General features: G+C 36.8%; 1 protein-coding gene across 2 annotated transcripts in view; it reads left to right on the plus strand.

The window, feature by feature from the left end:
* The first annotated feature begins 3,189 nt into the window (after positions 1-3,189).
* Positions 3,190-21,689, plus strand: part of LOC138708998 (myrosinase 1-like) — a 45,023-nt gene continuing 26,523 nt past the window's right edge. For both annotated transcript variants that reach the window (XR_011334809.1, XM_069839428.1), the window contains exons 1-6: positions 3,190-3,520; positions 10,359-10,492; positions 13,248-13,382; positions 17,097-17,219; positions 19,376-19,559; positions 20,556-20,650. Coding sequence is in view for 1 of the 2 variants with exons in the window: in XM_069839428.1 (XP_069695529.1) it covers positions 3,436-3,520; positions 10,359-10,492; positions 13,248-13,382; positions 17,097-17,219; positions 19,376-19,559; positions 20,556-20,650 (756 nt within the window). In the remaining variant the exon portion in view is untranslated. The remainder of the gene's footprint in view (positions 3,521-10,358; positions 10,493-13,247; positions 13,383-17,096; positions 17,220-19,375; positions 19,560-20,555; positions 20,651-21,689) is intronic.

Below are 21,689 nucleotides of genomic sequence, written 5' to 3' on the forward strand. Positions count from 1 at the left end.
ATCAAGCTAAATTCATATCATCCGATCATGGCCACAACACAAGAAGATACAATATTTCGCTCCATCTCATTGAACCAAAATGTAAGACTGAAGCAGGTCTAAGGCACAGTTCTAATTGCGGTCCAAGATTATATAATGATTTTATAAAGAGGAATCCTAAACTAAAATTATTAAACAATACATTATTTAAAAAACAAGTGCTTGAACTGTTTTTAAAATTATAATCATGTAAATTCTTATCCTTCATTTATTTTTTTGTCACTTTAACAATGTCGTATTATTAACTTAGTATGTTTATGTACCTTATAGGCAATGGTACCGTTTGTTTGTTTTGTTTTTTTTTCTTATTCTTTTTAATCTTTATGTGTAATTACAGTTAACAGTTTAATCATAGTTGTGATTATTATTATTATTATTATTATTATTATGTTATCATCTACCCTATAGTCCGGATCTCGCCCCCAGCGAATTCCATCTTTTCTTGCACGTCAAGAAATTCCTGTCCGGTCAGCATCACGCGTATCAAGTGATGTAGAGTTGCATGCGGCTATTACACACTGATTCCTATCCCAGGCGGCAGACTTCTACGACACAGAGTTATAAAAGTTGATCCCACGGTATGACACATAAGCCTATCTCAATTGTGGTGGTGATTATGTGGAAAAATAGTACAACACCTGCTGTATCTGCTACAATAACGTTTGTCCATGGAATTGTTTTCTTTCTGTTGACGACCTAGGGAAACTTACTTTCTGGACGCCCCTCGTATATTAGCCATATCTCAACCTAATTTGGGATGTAATTTTGCTTTTGTTGGGGAGGGGCTCGTCTCCACCCAACACCCTCACTTGTATCCTGTCGCTCCCAAAGCCCGACTGGCGCTTAATAAGAATAAAAGCAAACAAGATTAAAATCAATTAAATACAAAAATACGACGAGTAGTACTTGAGTTAGTTAAATTAGCGAGGAAATGACATACTATGTTAAAGGTGCGCTTCTCCTACCCAGTTATCAAAATTTGTATACGTACTTTTTCTCTTTCTCTTTCTCTCTCTTGTAAGGAGTAGGGACCCGAAGGCTTACATTGCAGCCTGAGACTTATTGTGCTTACCACTCCTATTCTGCGAATGATTGGGTAGCTGTAAGGCCGCGCTCTTGTACAAGTACAGCACGCCGCACCGTGAACTTAACCCGAGCTATTGCTGTTGTATGGATGATGATGATGATGATGATGTTTAGGATGGTGATGATGATGATGATGATGATGATAATGGTGATGATGATGATGATATGTGAATTAATTATGGCGAAATGAGTCCGAGGTTCAACGTCGAAAATTATCCAGCAATTCTGCTTCAATTGGTTGAGGGAAAACCCCGGGAAAAAACCCCCAATCAGGATTTGAACTCTGGCCCGCTCGTTTCATAGCCAGACGTGCTGACTATTTCTCCACAGCGGTGTACGTACAGTATACGTACTTTACATATTTGTATAATATATGCCTTAATTATTAATAATATTTTGAAAAGTAATTTAAAATGGCTTTTTTATATTCTTTAGCATAGACCGTAGCATCTTCAGCATGATTTCATTAAGATGTGCTTCGTATTTTGTCTTTGAATCCCCCAGTACACAGTTTCTGTGAAATTATCAATTATAATTGCTGTGTGATAGCTATTGTAGCATATTAGATAGCATTATACTGTTCTCCAACCAGGAGATAAACCGTGAAAGGAATGTGCCTACTATTGCGTCATCTATTGGAGCGAAGTAGATAGATAATATTAGAGTTATAACGTCAGTTTAAAAATCATGCACTCTCCTGCATATGTTATTTCCTGTATGGAGGGATTAAAAGACCAGGAGATTAACCGTGGTCTAATTTTGTAACTAGGGTAGTATAAAAATGTGTATATCAGTGTTATTGTTTGTGCTGTGAGAGCTAGTGTGACCTTATGACATCAACATTCATTCACAGCATCACCCCGCTCCCTCGCATTCTCTGGAGACTTTCTCGTGGTTGGAGTACAGTATACTACAGGTATTAAACCGCTTGATTACCTTTTAAAAGAACTACTAGTTAACCGCTCATTTAAGAATGAGTTTCTCTCAGATCTTCAAATAAAGAATGGTGGCAAGAAATGGGCTGGTCTTGTTGACAAGTCAGAGATACTTCCTGATCACCCCCGTAAAGAGACTGTAGTTGCCGTAAGGATTGCTATAGGACACGACAGCCTGGCGGAATATTTATATAAACTGGGTATTTTACCATCACCTCAGTGTGTCATTTGTAATGAGGAAAATTCTATTATGAATTGGGAACATGAATGTTTGTAAACAACTTGTAAATTTTAAATCCTCTATGGGGACTTTGTATTGTTCTGCCAGAAACTAAATGATGTTTAATCATTCTGGTTGAGCATTAAATACATACATACCTTTTAAAAGAAATGCCCAAAGATATTTTTAACGTTTAAGAAACAATTCCAACATTTCTCTATTTTTTCACAATAAAATTATGTAAATCCATCAGACCGAGCGGGCTAGCGGAGTGATAGAGGGCTGGCCTTGCATTCGGGAGGTCCGGGGTTCGATCCCAGGGGCCAGCAATCCTGAGGTTTTTCATGGTTTCCTCAATTATTTCCAGGCAAATTCCGGGATTGTACCTCTTGAAAATCCGGCCATGGACGGCGATCCTTCCCTTAATCCTTTCATATGTGTGAGTGAATGCTGTGTAATGTCTTAAATGTTTGTAATGTATCGGAGGTGGTCCTGGCATTGAGCTGATCCCTCGTCCGGGGAGGCCCTCCTTGTCCTTGTGTGGTCAAAAAAGTATGTACGTGATCCAAAAGATTAATTCCTTTCCCGACAGGTTACGGCTCTATAAGGCACCTGTGGCGTGGGTCGTATAAATGAACCTAAAAGGGAGAGCTTAAACTAAGGTAAAGAAAGAAAGAAAGAAAGAAAATGCACCAGATTTGTTATTAAGTAGTTTAAAAAAAAACTCTGTAGGAAAATCGTTGGCCACTTCTTTAGCCTATATTAAAACATCTTGTTGCCAAACGGCAACTCAAATGTGCCACACTTAGCTTCTTGTCGCAGTAGTTGGCAACACTGGCTTAGGAATTACACAAGCGACGTTTACATTCAATATAAAAGCAGTGCAAGTATACGCATATAGCGAATAATATGTTCCTGGACAGGACGTTTTCATGAGCGTCAGATTACGTAACGAGAGTTTGAAGGATGATGATTGGTTGTTAGAACTAACGCATGAAAGCAAAGCAACGCGTAGCGATTGTATTAATCGTGTACGAGAACAGTCGTGAAGGGAACGCAAAGTTGTAGCGGTGGAAGCTGCAGAGATAAGCAAGTGTCTGGTTAAATTATTTCTGACAGGAACGCAGTGTTCGTGAGCATAGGTCATCAGCTATCATGTCTGAATATAATTTTCCTCCCGACTTTTTGTTCGGAGCTGCGTCATCTGCTTACCAAATAGAAGGAGCGTGGGACGAAGATGGTGAGTACGCCCATTTTCAGTAATACAATAATTGTTAATATGGAGAGTTATATTTCACTTTATTTCTCTCAGCAAAATAAATGTTAGTGACAAAATTGGCATCTACGTTACTTGTAGGCTAGCTATAGCCGAGAAGAAATTCATTTCACTGTTTCAAAAAACTTCTGATTGGAGAATTTTATCTCTTTAGGTGTGACCGTATGAAGCCTATTTTTGCACGTTATGCTTGTTGAGAGATGGATAATTATGTAAAAGCACCGTCCAGATCGCCTTCTTTCTGCAATAGAGCTCCAGAACACTTATTATATTACCAAATAAATAGCTTCCTTTGTATTTCAATTAAATTTTCAACGTTTTCTTATTATTGGCATTTATTGTCAGCGTCTTTACACTGTAAAGGGAAAGTACAATAGGCCTATGGTCCACACCTGTGGAGTATCGGTTAGCGCGTCTGGCCGTGAAACCAGCTGGCTCGGGTTCGATTCCCGGTCGGGGCAAGTTACCTGGTTGAGGTTTTTCCGTGGTTTTCCCTCAACCCAATATGAGCAAATGCTGGGTAACTTTCGGTGCTGGACCCTGGACTCATTTCACCGGCATTATCACCTTCATCTCGTTCAGACGCTAAATAATCTAAGATGTTGATAAACCGTCGTAAAATAACCTACTGAAAAAAGTACAGTATGTTCCCTGAATCTCTATTGCAGGAAGATGGCGGCTTGACCGATGCTTATTACATAATTACCTGGTTGAGGTTTTTTCCGTGGTTTTCCCTCAACCCAATATGAGCAAATGCTGGATAACTTTCGGTGCTGGACCCCGGACTCATTTCACCGGCATTATCACCTTCACCTCGTTCAGACGCTAAATAGTCTAAGATGTTGATAAAGCGTCGTAAAATAACCTACTGAAAAGAGTACAGTATGTTCCCTGAATTTCTATTGCAGGAAGATGGCGGCTTGGCCGATACTTATTACATAATTACCCTATTGTTGCTTCTCATAATCCTATCTTCTTTATTTTAGATATTGTGAAGCTTGTATTAGGCCCAATAATAAGTCAGGGCTGTTATAATTAGTGGTGTATTTCTAAGCAAAATAAAATCCATGGTCCTGTGATAGTACCGGTAGTAGTTGTCTTCGTCATCATCATCGTCGTCACCACCACCACCATTTCCGCAGGAATACTTATGGAATGTCAGACGAAAATACATCGGGAAGGTTACTTATGTCCCAGTCACTGTAGGAACTTGATAAAATACCTTGAAAATGCCTTGTATTTGTAGTATTGATTAGTAGAAATTGATGTGATCACTGGGAGAGCTGTAAGCCCACCCAACCCGCCCAAAAAACGTACCTTATATACGAAAGTCGTCGTGCGTGAATGAAGAATACGGCCATATTTCGTTAATGTAACAGTGGATTTCAGTGTCGCCAACATAGTAATAATACTACACACCTATTCAAACCTAACCTAACCTCTCTCAATACTACACACCTTATCAAACCTAACCTAACCTGCCACATAATACACACCTAATCTAACCTAACCTAACCTGCTACATAATACTACATACCTGTAGTATCATTCCTCACGTTTAGTATTATTTCGTTTGCATGTATTGCTGACCCTGCTATTCGCGTCAGTAGCCAGCTAGTGGAAGTGGATCGTAATTCCAGCAAGAAATATGGCGACTTTGATAGTAATTACATTTAGTTTGTTCAGTGTATGTTTTGTAATATATTAACTCAGTCGGCTAAGGCGCTTGCCTGCCGATGCAGAGTTGCGCTCGGGCGCAAGTTCGATTCCCGCTTGGGCTGATTGCCTGGTTGGGTTTTTTCAGAGGTTTTCCCCAACCGTAAGGTAAATGTCAGGCAATCTATGGCGAATCCTCGGCCTCATCTCACCAAATACCACCTCGCTATCACCAATTTCATCGACGCTAAATAACCTCTTAGTTGATACAGCGTCGTTAAATAACCAAGTAAAAAATAATATATAGTATATTAAATGTGTTAATGTAGTGATAATTTCATATATATATATATATATATATATATATATATATAGTACAATAAGAATTTAAATGTGTTATTGCTGTGATAAAAGTATTGAAAATTGGTTTATAGCGTCACATTGGCAGTGATAAAAATGTGCAATATTCGTTCAGTGGCCGGTGGATACTCTACCTTGTCCAATACGTCGATTCGAATGCAGATAGAAACGTTGTTGGATCTGAGGAGCAGAACTTACTATGAAATTGTTGAAATATGAATAAAATATTACTTTTATAAATAACAAATTTGACGATAATTTGAAAATCTTAAAAGTGTCCTTCACCCGTCCAGCTCGGCGCCGCCAGGTCTAAAATGCATCCCTGGTTGGTTAATGCAGGAGTTTTTTTTATTCGTTTTAGAGTAGTTTTTGATGGAGATCACTTTTTGAATGTGGTTTTGATCCTAAATCAAGAGCCCGATTTCCATTCTTGTTACGATTGTTCCTAATTGCATGTATTGTTTTGTAGTTTTAATGATTTAGCAATTTTTTACAATGCAAGGTATGCAATCCTGCCTGTCCTCGGTCACCACTTTCACAGGAACTTTCCATCCTTATTGCGGTGCGAAATTGGTGTCGGCACTCAACTTTTCTTTTGTTTGCGGTAGGCCTATATATGATTCGACTAAAAGCCAACTATATTAATACAGAGTGAATCAAAAGTTTGAAACAATATAAATATCTTCCATATGCTTGATTTTCATTTACTGTAAGTGTTACCAGTATTTGTAAGACCAAATGCTCTACCAGTGACACATTCGATTCTAGTCCTCGTCCACATCTGTGGAGTAACGGTCAGCGCGTCTGGCCGCGAAACCAGGTGGCCCGGGTTCGAATCCCGGTCGGGGAAAGTTACCTGGTTGAGGTTTTTTCCTGGGTTTTCCCTCAACCCAATACGAGCAAATGCTGGGTGACTTTCGGTGCTGGACCCCCGACTCATTTCACCGACATTATCACATTCATTCAGACGCTAAATAACCTAGATGTTGATACAGCGTCGTAAAATAATCCAATAAAATAAAAAGAATAAAAAATTCTAGCCCTCAGCTATCTTAAAAGTCGCCATTTTGGATGCAACTTTGAAATTGTAAATGGAAAGGGGGTCATGTAGGTACTCAAAATCATGTGAAATTTCTGAAAAAAAAAATGGTGCAATCCGTTTTGAGATATCTCTCATTGTTTTCAAGTTATTTAAAGATAACTGTCACAATAACATTAGTTATTGCATCTACAGATATTTTGTAACATGGTACAGTACTAAGGAGGCTTTGGAAAAAGTATTTTTATGCAATTCTGGTAATTAATTGTTTCTGCTTTACTGTTTGGTTAACCTGTGACAGTTTCAATGCATTGTTGTGATTATTTGAACCTTTTCTATAACAATTTTTTTTTGTTTCCATGATGATATTATCGAAAGAGGAAAGAATTGATATCTTACTTCATTCTGATGGGTTAAGCCACAGAAATGTTGCAGCAGGCTGGACTGACAGTTCCCTGGACATTGGATTGGTCGGCATGGACCAGTAGATTGGCTGGCCAGTCTCCAGATATAACACTCCTTGATTTTTTTCTTTTGGTGTTAAAAAAAGAGCTTGGTAGGCCTATATGAAGAGAAAATTGAGAAGGTTGGTCTAGAAACAAATGGGATCGCCACCTCAAAACCTGGATAGGCCCTTCTCAGCGAACCTTAGTGTAGTCAGTGCGTATGGGTTGTGAATGCACCCAGCTAAAGAATAAACGCAGTAAATCTATTAGGTCGGACGCAGGATCATAGTGACCCTCCTTACATACATACATATACACGAACACGTTGGTTTTTAATTTTTTTACTTGGTTATTAAACGACGCTGTATCGACTATTGGGTTATTTAGCGTCGATGGTATTGGTGATGGTATCTAGCGAGATGAGATCAAATATTCGCCATAGATTACCTGACATTTGCCTTACGATTGGGAAAAAACCTTCGAAAAACCCAATCATGTAATCAGCCCAAGTGGGAATCGAACCCATGTCCGACCGTAACTCCAGACAAGCAGGCAGATGCGCTAACGCCTGAGTTCGCCCAGGGACTGACACCAGAGAATAGGGATTATACAGATTGAACATTCAGCAAAATTTCCTGTTTTGTTTCTCTGTGCGCCGGCGTTTAGTTCCACTTTCAAGCGCTAGAGGTTAGTGTAATCGAGCACACGCTAAGATAATAATTGAGTGTAAGAGTTGAGACACAAGATCCAAACATCGCCTACCTTATTGCATAATCCAGTAACGCTTTGCTTCAAATAAATTCAAGTTAACAGCTTTTCCTTATTTCTCAGTGACAAACTAGTTGTAACAATACGAGTATTTTTTATGTTTTATATATAATAAATTACATTATAAAATAATATAATACATTATAAAATTATGTATCAAATTCGTTTAATATATGTATACAATATAATATAGGTATATGGTTTTACTTCTCATAGGAAATTTGTTTTTCCATTTTCAGCGATATCAAATCATTACATATTTTTTTATTGATGGGATCAACGACTCAACTCTCATTATAAAGGAACTCTGGAGTCTAGACATTACAGATAATGATGGATTTATTATTTATCGGTCCACATTATTTTGAGTACATAATGTACCTAGATGTATTAATTGTATGTGTTATATTTTCGCTGTGTCGATTGCTAGCTGGTGTGATGTCAGTGCCAACTCCAGGGAGAAAGCAGAATCTCACGCCCAAACTGGTTACAAGGTCATTTAAATCAGTCCTGCTACATCAAAGGTACAGATGCGAAGTGTCCATACTGTATAAATATCTATTCGCTGCTGACACGATGGTAAATGTATTATCTTTACACGTTTGTTCTACGTGGGGACCATAGGCTGAGTGGCCGGTTGGTTCGCCCGTGAGCTGTTGTGACACAGGTTATTATTAACTATTAAATTTTGTAAATGCTTGTATTTGTTTATCTCTTTGCTATATTTCTCCTTCAAGTTATGACTGTTTCTTGTACATGTGTATCTTCTTATTTATGAGTATAATTTACTATCTACTTGCAGTGCTTGCTCTTTCTTAATGTCGATAACCGTACGATCCAAATATAGTCGATGTAGTTTGTTTTCCTTTACACGTTTACACCCTCAGTGGTATACTTACTGCAGGATGTTTGTGCTTCCAAATGTGCATCTTAAATTTTAAAGCATACCGTGTGAGCCTGATAATTCGGTTGTGTTTGGTGTTATTTTAATTAATTATTAGTCGGTGACTAATAAATTATATTGTGTTAAATTATTATTATTATTATTATTATTATTATTATTATCATCATCATCATCATCATCATTATTTTTCCTATTCAGGCATGAAGAAACAAGGAAAAGTTATTCCTATTCATGCCAAAATACAGAACTTCAAGTTATGTTTAAAGAAACTATTGTGTAGGCCTATCTTAAAATATATGCAGTGTTTGTTTAGCACATGATAACACAGTTCATTAAATGTAACATTTAATAGTACATTATGCAACGAGCCTATAATGGTAGTAATTACCATTATAGGCACGTTTCATAGGAATTTTTATGCTCGACCATATTTCTAACTTGAAATTATTCATAAGTATTCATGTTATACTTATCTGACTGAGGAGCGGAACTGACCTTGTGCAATTCCTCGTAAATTGTGAGATGTGGCCAGACGCGAAAGTATTGACGTTTTTCGAGAAACAAATGTGGAAATTGACCTTGATATAATCTAGAGAGTAAAATAAACATTAATCTTGATATAACCTTGAAATTGAATTACACATTGAAAAACGAGATGGCAAATTGAATTTATTTTAATATTATTTGTAATTAACGCTAATTATTATAGTAACAGAACTGACTTTATTTCAAATACAGGTGATTTATTGTGCAATTGGTGAAATGAATTTGCGGGAATGTGCTTTGTGAAAGGCTGGAAGATGACGGTAAATTGATGTTAATTTGTGGGTTGTTTTTTCGACTGAGTTTCATATTGTATTTGAGATTTCAATTTTATTTTGGATCGATTCTTCAACATAACCTTCTGCGACAGTATTGCATTTCCAGCCTTCGTGACGTTTCGCTAGTTGTCTTTCGATTGCATATCCGAGAATAATCGATACTTGCGCCTTCATATTGCTACAATGGTATTTTCTGATTGGTGGAACACCTGAACTTTAATGAATAGGTGTACTTTAATGAGGTCCATTAAAAGGCTGCTACCAGATGTATAATTACTATACTTCGGAATGGTCGAGCATGAAGTACGTATAGAAACTCGTTTTTCAATTAATTTGCGATTTCCTTAAAATATGATTATATAATACTAGTATCCCATGTTAACCTGCAGTGTATTTTTATTCGTTCCCATTCGTTGATGATTTCCTTAGTGTTTGGATACAAAGTGAACCGTAAGTAATGTCACTAATTTCATAGGATTTTTCTTTGAGATACTTCAAACAAAAAAGTTTAATACAATTTTGCTCCTTGTTGCTTTCTTTCCGAGAGAAAAAAATTGTTTAATATGAAACATTTCATAGCGTGTTTTGGGAAAGTTATTGATTTAATTCCAAATATGTAGAGTTAATTTAAGAGAGCAGTATATTATGATGACAAATTATTGAAAAAATTTTAGTTTTGTCCTTTAAATGTGCAGAAATTTTAACCCAACAAATGTAACATTTTAAAATTCTTTTTCAGAACGGAAAGTTACGTTTGTTCTTGCATCAGATATTCCTATATATAATATTTCACCATTCTGTACCGCAGGGAAGGGCGAGAACATCTGGGATAAGCTGGTCCATCAGCATCCAGAATTGATCAAAGACAAATCAACGGGGGATATAGCTTGTAATTCTTATCATCTCTACAAGGAAGATGTACGAATGCTGAAAGAATTGGGGGTAAGCATCCGTCTTAATATTTGATCCAATTTTTCATTAAAATTCTTACAATGTGTAACTGATTTTGTAAGTAAAGTTAGATAGCTTCTGGAAGATCTATACAGAACGTACCTGGAGACAAAAGGAAAAAAGGATAGAGCGCTCACACATTTTAATCTTGGCATTAAAAGAAAATTGATATTCAATTGATATAAATCTGGAGTGGTCTCTTTCCGTCACGATAAAATACCTCACCTTTCCGAATGTTACCCAGTCTCTCTGTAGACTGACGTAATGTGGCCATTTAGTAGGTTCAAAACCAGATTAATTATAAAATTATATGTATTATACAGCAGTGATAACGTATTCAAGAGAGCCAAATTCACGGACACTCTGTGTAATTGCCGAGTCGTTAGCAATGTGCGGTATAACGCCCGTTAATTTACCTACCTATCTTTTCTAATTCTGCCCAAGTAGCTTGGCAGTTCAGAGCTTAAACACCGAAATATTAATTAACTAATCACGACTTCGAGGCCGTTTCTTTCTTATTTCCTATTTTCCACGTTGTTCTACGCTTAGAATTATCGTTTTAACTTATTTTTATGGACGTATTTTCTATTCATGTCAATAGTCTTACAGTGAAAGATACTATCTCCACTTGATCCGCTTATGCAGAATCACCAAACTTTCACTGACTATTCATAAGGGTATTTGAGAATAAGGTGCGTAGGAAAATATTTAGGGCTAACAAACAAACATTCTGATGGGGCAGATAAAAAAGTTAATTTTTTTTTCTTCCACCATGTTAATAATGTCAAAAGAAGTGCTTATACAAATTTTGGCCACTCGACCGCAATTACGATCCCTAGGGCCGTTTACAGAAGGAAAACACAATTGCATGGAAAGATTTATTGAAACAGATACAGCAATCGTTGCGCTATTTGTCAACATATTCCCACTAGAATTGAGACATTTGTCATACAATGAGATCAATTTTTGTAAACTTGTGCCGTAGAAGTCAGCCACCTGGGATTGGAACCAGCGTTTGACAGTCGTCTGTACCTCTCTGTCGACGTCATTATATGACAAATGTTTCAATTCCTGTCTGGATATATTGAAAAATAGCTCAACAATTTATATGCACGTTCCAATAATTTTTTTCAATTAAATTGTGTTTTCTTTCTGTTAACGGCACCTGGCGAACTTATTTTTTCTGTCCTCGTAATTGTAGTCGAGTGGCCAAAATTTGTCTAAGCACTTCTTTCGACATTATTAACATGGTGGAAGAATAAAATTTAACTTTTTTATCTGCCCCCATCGGAATGTTTGTAAGAGGGACGAAGTTACAGGAGAATGGAGAAAGTTACACAACGCAGAACTGCACGCATTGTATTCTTCACCTAACATAATTAGGAACATTAAATCCAGAGTTTGAGATGGGCAGGGCATGTAGCACGTATCGAATCCAGAAATGCATATAGAGTGTTAGTTGGGAGGCCGAAGGGAAAAAGATCTTTGGGGATACCGAGACGTAGATGGGAGGATAATATTAACATGTAGATAAGGGAGGTCGGATATGATGGTAGAGACTGGATTATTTTCGCTCAGGATAGAGACCTATGGCGGGCTTATGTGAGGGCGTCAATGAACCTCCGGGTTCTTTAAAAGCCATAAGTAAGTAAACATTCATAAATTGTCAAGACTGTTGTACTGTAAAGATGAGGATATATTCATTTAAGCTTTTACGATGAAGTCAACTTGAAAGCAGTAGCTCTCTAGTATCACTCATAATAATTATGAACTAATTTATAGTATAGGTACATACAGTATGTAGGCTATCAATATTGAGCTCTATTATATGCATACTTGCAGTATGCCTATGCATTAAAACGTTAGGTCAGCAATTTGCCAGTTCTCAGATAAAATTAGTCGCCAGCTTCATGTTACAAATTTGTCCTATATAGTCTGTTCAAATAATCGAGTTGTATGGCTCACTCCAAGTACTGCAGTATTACCTCCAGTTATACAGTGTTAGGAATATAAATGCAAATATTTTGAGAGTTGGTTAATAAAATGAGTACGATTTGTAATTCCTCTGATTTCTTTATTCTAACGATTTGTCTAGTATTTAGCATTACCTTATATTGAACTAGCATGTTTTCGAACAAATTGTAACACTTAAACGCCTGTAAAGCTGTCCGCAGAAAGAGATCTTCAATGAATCATTTACTCTCAGTTCATTGGAAGTTCCCCCTTCAATTTTTTAACAAAATGAGTTCCCTCCTTTCCATCTTTAATTAAGCAAATATACAGAGACCAGTTAATTAATATGCTGGAATGGAGCTGGCACACCAGAAGACGGTGACAGTCTTTACAGAACGTAATATAGGTACGAAACATGACAAGGAAATGAGCGGCGAATACGAAATGCACACAATAATGTGTATAAACCATGGCAATGGTAGAATGTGAGATACCACAAAAGAAGGATCAAGGTCTGGTATCCTTATTTTACATTGGGCAGAAGTAGAAGCATAAAAACAAAAGGGTAATTACATTGCAAAAAATGTTATATGTGTGTTTTTTTAATTACTTGCTTCATTTTAAAGTATTTTCTGTCCATCCTTGCATCTATCCATCCATCCGTCCGTCCGTCCGTCTATCCGGTTATCCGTCAATCTGCTATGTCCACGTATCCATATATGGGCCTACATCCGTCTACCCATGTATCTGTCAATCTACCGATGTATCTATTTACTCTATGTGTTTTTTTCAGGTTCATTTCTACCGTTTCTCCATATCTTGGTCACGCATTCTTCCATCTGGACATGCCAATATAGTAAATCAGGCCGGCGTCGACTATTACAACAACCTTATAAATGAACTGATTGCTAATGATATACAACCTGTGGTGAGCGTTTTTTATAAAACTCTAATTGTGTAATATAGATAGGCCTACTATTGACAGTATTCTAAAAAGTTGAATGTGTTTGCAGTAATTTTCTCGGTTTCTTGTTATTGTCCTGTTCATTGTCCACTTTAAATGTCACTTTGAATTAAAGGATTTACGTAAATTTAAGATTTTCATAGTAGTTTAAGTGTACAGCAGATTTTTTAAGCTACAGTTGTGTATTAGATAGAGCCCAGTGTTTCACAACTAATAAAAAAAATAACTACCGGTACTGATTCTGTTGTCGAGGTTATGTCATTCACAACCTTGAAATGTTCACGAACTCCTTTGCCTGCTTTCTCCCAAGATCATAACCGGTATGCCATGAAGATGAGAACAGTAAACAGTTTCACAACGCTGCATACTTTCAAACACGGGGACGTAACATTCAAAACACAATTGAATCGGTCTTTAGTATAACTATACAGGTCTGAGAAAAAAAAACTGTTTGCATTAAATGCTTATTACATACAGTGTGTATAACTGAACATATTTATGTACTCATACGACTTTCTCTTGCAGAAGTGATTAATATTTGTGATAGAATTGTGGCACCTCATCCTTAATGTAATTGAAGAGTACAGGGAAAAACAATCAGAGTCACAATTCTATTAAGAGCAGAGGGCTACGAACGCATACAAAAATTATGGCAAAACATGCAGTAACACTTTTGGCAATATCTACCACAAGATTTATGATAGACATACATAAATTTTACCACTGAATCTTGAAAGAATGCTGAATTGAATGGCTTATAGTTCACTTAATTAATTTAGATTATTAATTTGTGCTTTACAATTTGTTTAATTGTTGCAACAAATCGAAAATATACTTAAACATAAGATCACATAGGTACATTTTCTTGGTAAACCAATAATATCTTTGGTCCCAAATTTTTACTAAATCTTACATATTGCCTTGTGATAGTGAAACCCTGTTTTTATTTTAATAACTTGAAAATTAAGTTAGTTTCATAATTTTATACAGGCGTGTGAAAATTATATTTTTCCTAATTCTAATGATTTAAAATATCACAAAACCGACAGGTCTTTCTCAAATTAAGTATAGCTGTATGTCATTCAGTTCAGTTTTGTTTCGAGTTTCAGTAGTAAAATTTATATATGGCTATCATAAATATTGTGGTAAATATTGTCAAAAGTGCCAGTACATGTTTTGCTATAATATTGTATGCGTTCTTAGCCCGCTGCCCGTAAGGGTGATGTTATATCTAATTCAGTATATTACTGCAAAATTTATTGCTGTTCCTAATGAAGAAATAGGAAGGAGATGACTATATCCATGGTGATAATTCTCCTTTACCAGTTTTTATAAAAAAAAATAAGTTTTGCAATTATGTACTGAATTAGATGATGACTTCATTTGTTTTTTGCCTGTACTCCTCAATTATTGTTTTCCAATTTGTTTATGCATAACATTTATTTAATCCTAAGCACTTGAGCTCGCATGATTCATTACTTCACTGTCTGTAGACTTCGGATTCGGTGAGAGAGAAGGACGTTGAAAGACAGAGAACAAAGACTGCTCATGCGTAGAACAGCACTCTGTCCTCGCTACCGGTACCGCATTTCCAGAAAACATCACATAAAAACACGTGTACCTATCTTGTGCTTTTAAAAGCATATATTTTGTGCTGTTGTGTTTATTTAATTCGTATATATAATCCCTGATCACGTATATTATATAGCAGATTGACATCATAAAATGGGAACAACCACCAGAGCCCCCCACTGTCCAAAAGACAATTTTTTAGTAACAACTGCTAGATGGAAGTACAGTTGCAAGCTATTACTACAGTCTAGTATATACAGTGACGAAGCTCAATACGTAGTAAATATGCATCCATAGATTGTTCCTAACCACTAGGATCGCTACTATCGCCTCATTACAGACAATGCGAAATAATACCTGCACAGTCTATTGTTTCTAGTACTCTCATAAACTCAAGCTTCGTGATTGTGCTATTACTCCATGCAATTCCATAAGGATTATAACAAGGGACCGTATTGTTCCAGGGCGTACGGAGATAAGGTTAGTTGTTCATAGACTATATTGGCTTTACGTCATGTTTCGCGCGCGACACAGGTAGGCTTACTATTAGGGAACATTTTGTAATATAAAGTTTGATACCTAAAGTATAACCACAGTCTAGTATATATAGTCACGAAGCTCAACGTAGTAAATATGCATCAATGGACAGTTGCTAACCACTAGGATCGCTACTATCGCCTCATTACAGACAATGCGAAATAGTATCTGCACAGTCTATTGTTCGTAGCATCCTCATAAACTCAAGCTTCGTGACTGTATATACTAGACTGTGGTATGACTAGAGTTTGTAATATCTGCAAGGTCATCCATTTCTCTTTATTCAGTACCAATTCCAGGCGCAACTAATCGAACCAAATATAAGAATACTTTGTCAGCAATGGATGTCGAATGAATGCCGAATTATTTCATAATTTATTTCCTACAATTTATAATGCTAAGATGCCATAAAGTGTTGTATCAACTCGTGGATAATCATATTATGAGACTCGTGAAAATTGTCGCACTCACTATCATTCGTGCGACAAACATTCACTCATGCTGTTATCCACTTGTTGCATAAATAACTATTATACTTGGACTTACGCTATTTTAACAACTATAAATTAAAGTAAATTTATGATCTTTGTTTAACTTCGACAACAGAAACATGAATAAGACCTACATGTCTCGCACTACAGAAGTAGGCCTAATTCCTCTATATTTTCTGAATTTCTTCTGTTGTATTAACAAGTGGAAATAAAAATAAACTCTGAGCGCTGTTTGACTTCGATAAAAGAAACTAAGCATTTGTCTCCCGTTAGAAATGTGATTTGTCACTATTACATTTATCTTATTTATTTCTTCATAAACTGTGTCTTATTCTAGAATTCATGTTGTTTTAAATTAAGTAAAAGCAATTTTATTAGCCCTTTGTAGGTTTGATAGAAGAAATATACTCAATCGTCTCTCTTTGCTGAGGTAATTATTCTGTAATATGTGAATTAATTTCGTCATAATATCATTATTATTCTTAAACCTCTATTTATGATTAAATATGGATAATAATAACTTCATTGGCCTAACGTACACTGGAAGTTTCATTTATTGAACACTTTGAAATTAGATTTGTTTTGAAATTAGATTTGAAAAACAGCAAATTTAACTTATGTTGTTACTTTATATTACAGAGTGAAGCCACTTTATACTCAAGGTATCAAGGTATAGTCTGGTAAAACAGTAAGATGTATTAAGCCACCGGCGTAGCTCAGTTGGCTAAGGCGCTTGTCTGCCGATCCGGAGTTATCCTCGGACGCGGGTTCGATTCCCTCTTGGGCAGATTACCTGGTTGGATTTTTTCCGAGGTTTTCCCAATTTCAGATAATCTATGGCGAACCCTCGGCCTCATTTCGCCAAATACCATCTCGCTATCACCACTCTCTTCGACGCTAAATAATCAAGTAAAATGAAATAAAAAAGGTGTATTGAAGTGCTCGAACTGGTGTTATACTTTCATTGTTTTCTGAGATGACAGTGCATAACTTATTTTAATAAAACATGGAGTGAAGACTCTGCAGCCGTGAAGAAAATTTTAGGTAATGAGTTTTAAACAAGTAATTAATATTTCAGGTCACCATGTTTCATTGGGATCTCCCTCAACCCTTACAAGATCTTGGCGGCTGGACCAACCCACTTCTAGCAAATTACTTTGAGGATTATGCGCGCATTCTTTTCCTCAACTTTGGAGACAGAGTAAGTCCATTCCCGAATTAAAGCAGAGACGGTCTTCTTGGTTGGTGGAGAAGTTTTCGTAAATTGTAAATGGTCAGTTGGAAAGTGTAAGCTTGCTACAACTCCAGCCTCATACGCTTATCGTCAATTGTTTGTTATGTGAGAGTAAAGTTCGGACAACGTTTCTTCTGATCTTCGCTACTTATTACATAAGTAATTTAACAACACACTGTTTTGATGGTTGTGTAGCCTCTGAAAATTAAAATGACGCGTAAACATAATTCGTGCATATTCAAATCCGTACAGGCTGGAGCGTGCCGCCAAGGACACGTCTGTACACTCAAAAACGAATATCTTTATTGCAAATGTCCAATTTAATATTCCAATTTAATAGTGATCATAGATGACATTATGAATTCATCAATATTATGGGAATAATTTGAAAACACTATATTAGAAAAAGCAAAGGGCATAGAATGAACTCAATAGTGGCAGACATTAATAACAATATAATAATAAAAATAATAATAATAATAATAATAATAATAATAATAATAATAATAATAATAATAATAACAACACTTAATTGCACTGTGATGTGACATTTACAAAGTGTCTGAAATTATTAATAAACAAAAATAAGCAGATGCCTGTCATGTTATTATTAAAAGTGGTGTCGACCTGGTTGGCGAGTTGGTATAGCGCTGGCCTTCTATGCCCAAGGTTGCGGGTTCGATCCCGGACCAGGTCGATGGCATTTAAGTGTGCTTAAATGAGACAGGCTCATGTCAGTAGATTTACTGGCATGTAAAAGAACTGCGGGACAAAATTCCTGCACATCCGGCGACGCTGATATAACCTTTGCAGTTGCGAGTGTCGTTAAATAAAACATAACATTCCTAACATCAAAAGTGGTCTCACTTGTTCTGGGAAAAGAGGTGCTAATAATCCATTACATCATCTTCATGAAGATGTTCCTCTGAGTCGGTCACTGCTAGTTGCACGTTTTGTTTGCTGATCACGCCATGTGCAATATCTAGTCCAATTTTTTTATACATGTAGGCTAAACGTAAATTTGATTCGACATCCAGCCGATTTCGGTATTTGTTTTCCTTAAACGTAAGGCTAAAAAATTCTTTTTGCACAAATATATTGCGGAGAGAGAAGGTGTCTTCACGCACAACGAAAAGTAAGGAGGGTTATTCTGTCGCTAAATCCAGCTTTTTTTCACTATTTTTCGGCGACAATTTCTTTCATCTTTTCTATTGCTTAAATAGGGATTTAGCGACTTTTTAAAGCCCTCTAGAGACAAAAATAATACTTTCTCTATTGATAATAAGCAATCTAATGACTTTTTAACTATTGCTTGGCGATTTTCTGGACACTTCAGTTGGCAACACTGTCTGCTTGAAAGTATGTTTCATAAAGCCATCGGATATTTTCGAAAGTTGATCTTGTTTTGAAGAAATGAAGGCTTTAATTTCCTGAATTTCTTGACAATGAAATGGAGCACTTGTCCAGTCAATTGAATGTAATGAAAGGTTAATTGGCACCGTATTTCATGGTGCTGTCCGTCCGAGTGGTTATGTCGCAGGGTCCTCAAAACGGGATAAATCACGTGACAGTTACTTACTTAACAGGAACATTTTCTTTAAATTATTTTGAATAATTGTATAATATTATGTAGGTTTCCAATTCCGTACAGAAAATATTTTCAGGAAAGACCCTAACAGCTCAGCCACTAGCCTTTACACAGGAGCCAGCAGAAGCGGGTGGGGTAAATCGGGATGCGACATAACCACTCGGATGGACGGTATATTTATTATATCTAACATAATGAAAAAAAAAATCTCTTTATTTTGAAAAACTCACTTATGGACCTCTGACTATTAACTCTCGGCTCTCCAGGGGTCCTCGAACCACAATTTAGGAATTATTGCCCTATTCTATGCTTATAAGAACATCATATGTTCGAGCTGATTGATCTTTTCTCAAGTATGCAGTAAATTCAGTATTAACTCACGAAGTTTGTCGATCGATTTTTTCTTCCGAATCTGTATACTTATGAACAAGTAGTTATTGAAGGCAACAAACAAACAAAAATTTGAAATTACTTGTATATTGGAGCACGTAACAGTAGATATAACGACAATACATTAATTTCACATCTTTATTAGGTAAAATGGTGGAACACAATAAATGAACCGACGTCGATTGCCTTAGGATACAGTCTGCCTATTGGGTATGCACCCAACCTGATAACACCCGGCCACGGGGAATACTTGGTGATCCACACTGTGCTGCTGGCGCACGCCCGAGCCTACAGACTTTACGAGCGAGAATTCAAAGCTACTCAAAAAGGTAAAGGTACCATTTGGGTGCACGCGACAGAGACAAGCGACCGAGACAAGCGACAGGCGAAAGCGACACAACAACTCTCTCAGTATTCTAGAAGAGTTTGTTCAGAAAATGCGTGCAAATATTCTGTAAAATATGACTACGAAAGTGTTTAATTTCTCAGCAATATCCCTCCAGATGTTATCACGGGTATTCCCATCCTTGTACGACTCGACCTCTGGATCAAACAATGATGGGTTTTCTGCTACTAATTCTACCAATTGTTCGTCTTCTTCGCCAGTGAATTTAATTTCTGACATTTTGGACAGGTATTTTACTCCACAAAACACGGGCTGCATAAGACTGTCGCGAGACACTACTGGTCCGAAAGCGGTCTCGTGCGCTTTGTCTCGGTCGTCCGTCTCGGTCGCTTGTCTCTGTCGCTTGTCTCTGTCGCGTGCACCCAAATGGTAACTTAAGCATGTACAGATCAGTCATTACTGAGTACTTCCTGAACTTTCATTATTTCACAAGAGAGGGGCTCAGAGTAGCGTGGGGATTAGTGATTAGACAACACATGCGACTTCCGTGGACATCTTTATGTTTTATTATTGTACCTATTCATCATCTTTTTCCGTTCACTGGCCGGCAGCGGGCGAAGGAGGCTGGTCCAAGGACCAAGTAAAAAATAAACATTTCTGTCTGGGGTACATTTTTTAAACCGTGTATATTGTAAAGCTTGGTATTTATAAGGATATTTAGAGTATATTATGATGTTATATATCTTCAATTAGCCTACCCATTCGTTAAATATCACAAAACTTGTTACGTCATACTTCGTAATAAATGAACAGTGAGAAACTCAACTATTTGATACTGATGAAAAACGTCCTCAGTCCCATACACTATTATAAAAATTCTGTGGGATGATATAACCCAGAAATTTGCTAACGAACTTATTCATAATTATACGAAGTAACACTCGTAATGTTTTTTTTTTTCTTTTTTTTTTTTTTTTAGGGAAGCTGTCTATTGTTCCAGTCTGTAATTGGCATGAACCAAACACTGATTCCAAGGAAGACAAAGAGGCGAGCCACAAGGCCCAAGAGCTGATCGTAAGTAGATGATTGAATGAATTTATTAAATTTCGGGAAGGGACACTACGACCCAGCACTGCGACCTAGAAGATCTATTGCGGTAATCCTAAAGCGTGACGCATTGCCAAACCACACCGGTTGACTTGACCTGTTCGCTGTACCTACTGGGCATGAGTCATGAGTCACCAGCCAGAATGGAGATCGGATGGAATGGTGTTAATGCCTAACGTGGGGAAACGGGTAAACCCGAGAAAATCCCCAGCTGCTACCTCGTCCGCCACAAGTGTCGCTAGGGATTTTTCAAATAAAAAACTCCGGGCCAGACCGGGACTCGAATCCGAACCGTCTGCGTGAAAGGCCTGATCACTCAGCTACCGCAGGGGTGAACGTGAGTAGTACACATATAGTTCACTTCTCTGAAATATTGAAATCATTAGCAAAATATTAACACTTACTAACATATGTGTGTTCAGCCTTGTTACATTTTGTTCGACCTTTTGTTTAGAATTGATTTAATCCTGTTGATTGTGCAAAGACTTCTGGTGGTAGTAGTAGTATTGGTAGTACTAGTAATAGTAGTAGTAAACTATGGTGACTATTTCGTTTATATGACGTCATTCCATTTTCGACCAATGAAGTGTAATGAAATTTTGAATTCCAACAAATCACAATCAGACTTTGCGATAATTTTTGCAGCTAGATTTATCGCTATCAATTTATCGCATGGTCGTTCTTTTGTTTAGTCATTGTCGCCAACTGTTTCCCCGTGAATTGATGACCACGAATACATTAAGATGCAACTACACGGTTAAACTTTTCTTTCAACTTCAAAGCAATGAATGCTAGATTGATATTTAATATTAATTAATATTGAAGACGACGTTCAAAACGGCGCACCATGTAGACACAAAATCTTCATGCATCTTAATTGAACGTACCTTTTAAACTTGACTCTTTCAATACCGTAAACTGGGGTAAAGAGGATCACATGTGGTAAAATGGATCATATGTGTATTGCCTAAATAAGCCAGCGCCACATGGATCACACATGAAAAAA

This window comes from Periplaneta americana, chromosome 11 (genome assembly GCF_040183065.1).
Source record: "Periplaneta americana isolate PAMFEO1 chromosome 11, P.americana_PAMFEO1_priV1, whole genome shotgun sequence".
Lineage (NCBI taxonomy): Eukaryota > Metazoa > Arthropoda > Insecta > Blattodea > Blattidae > Periplaneta > Periplaneta americana.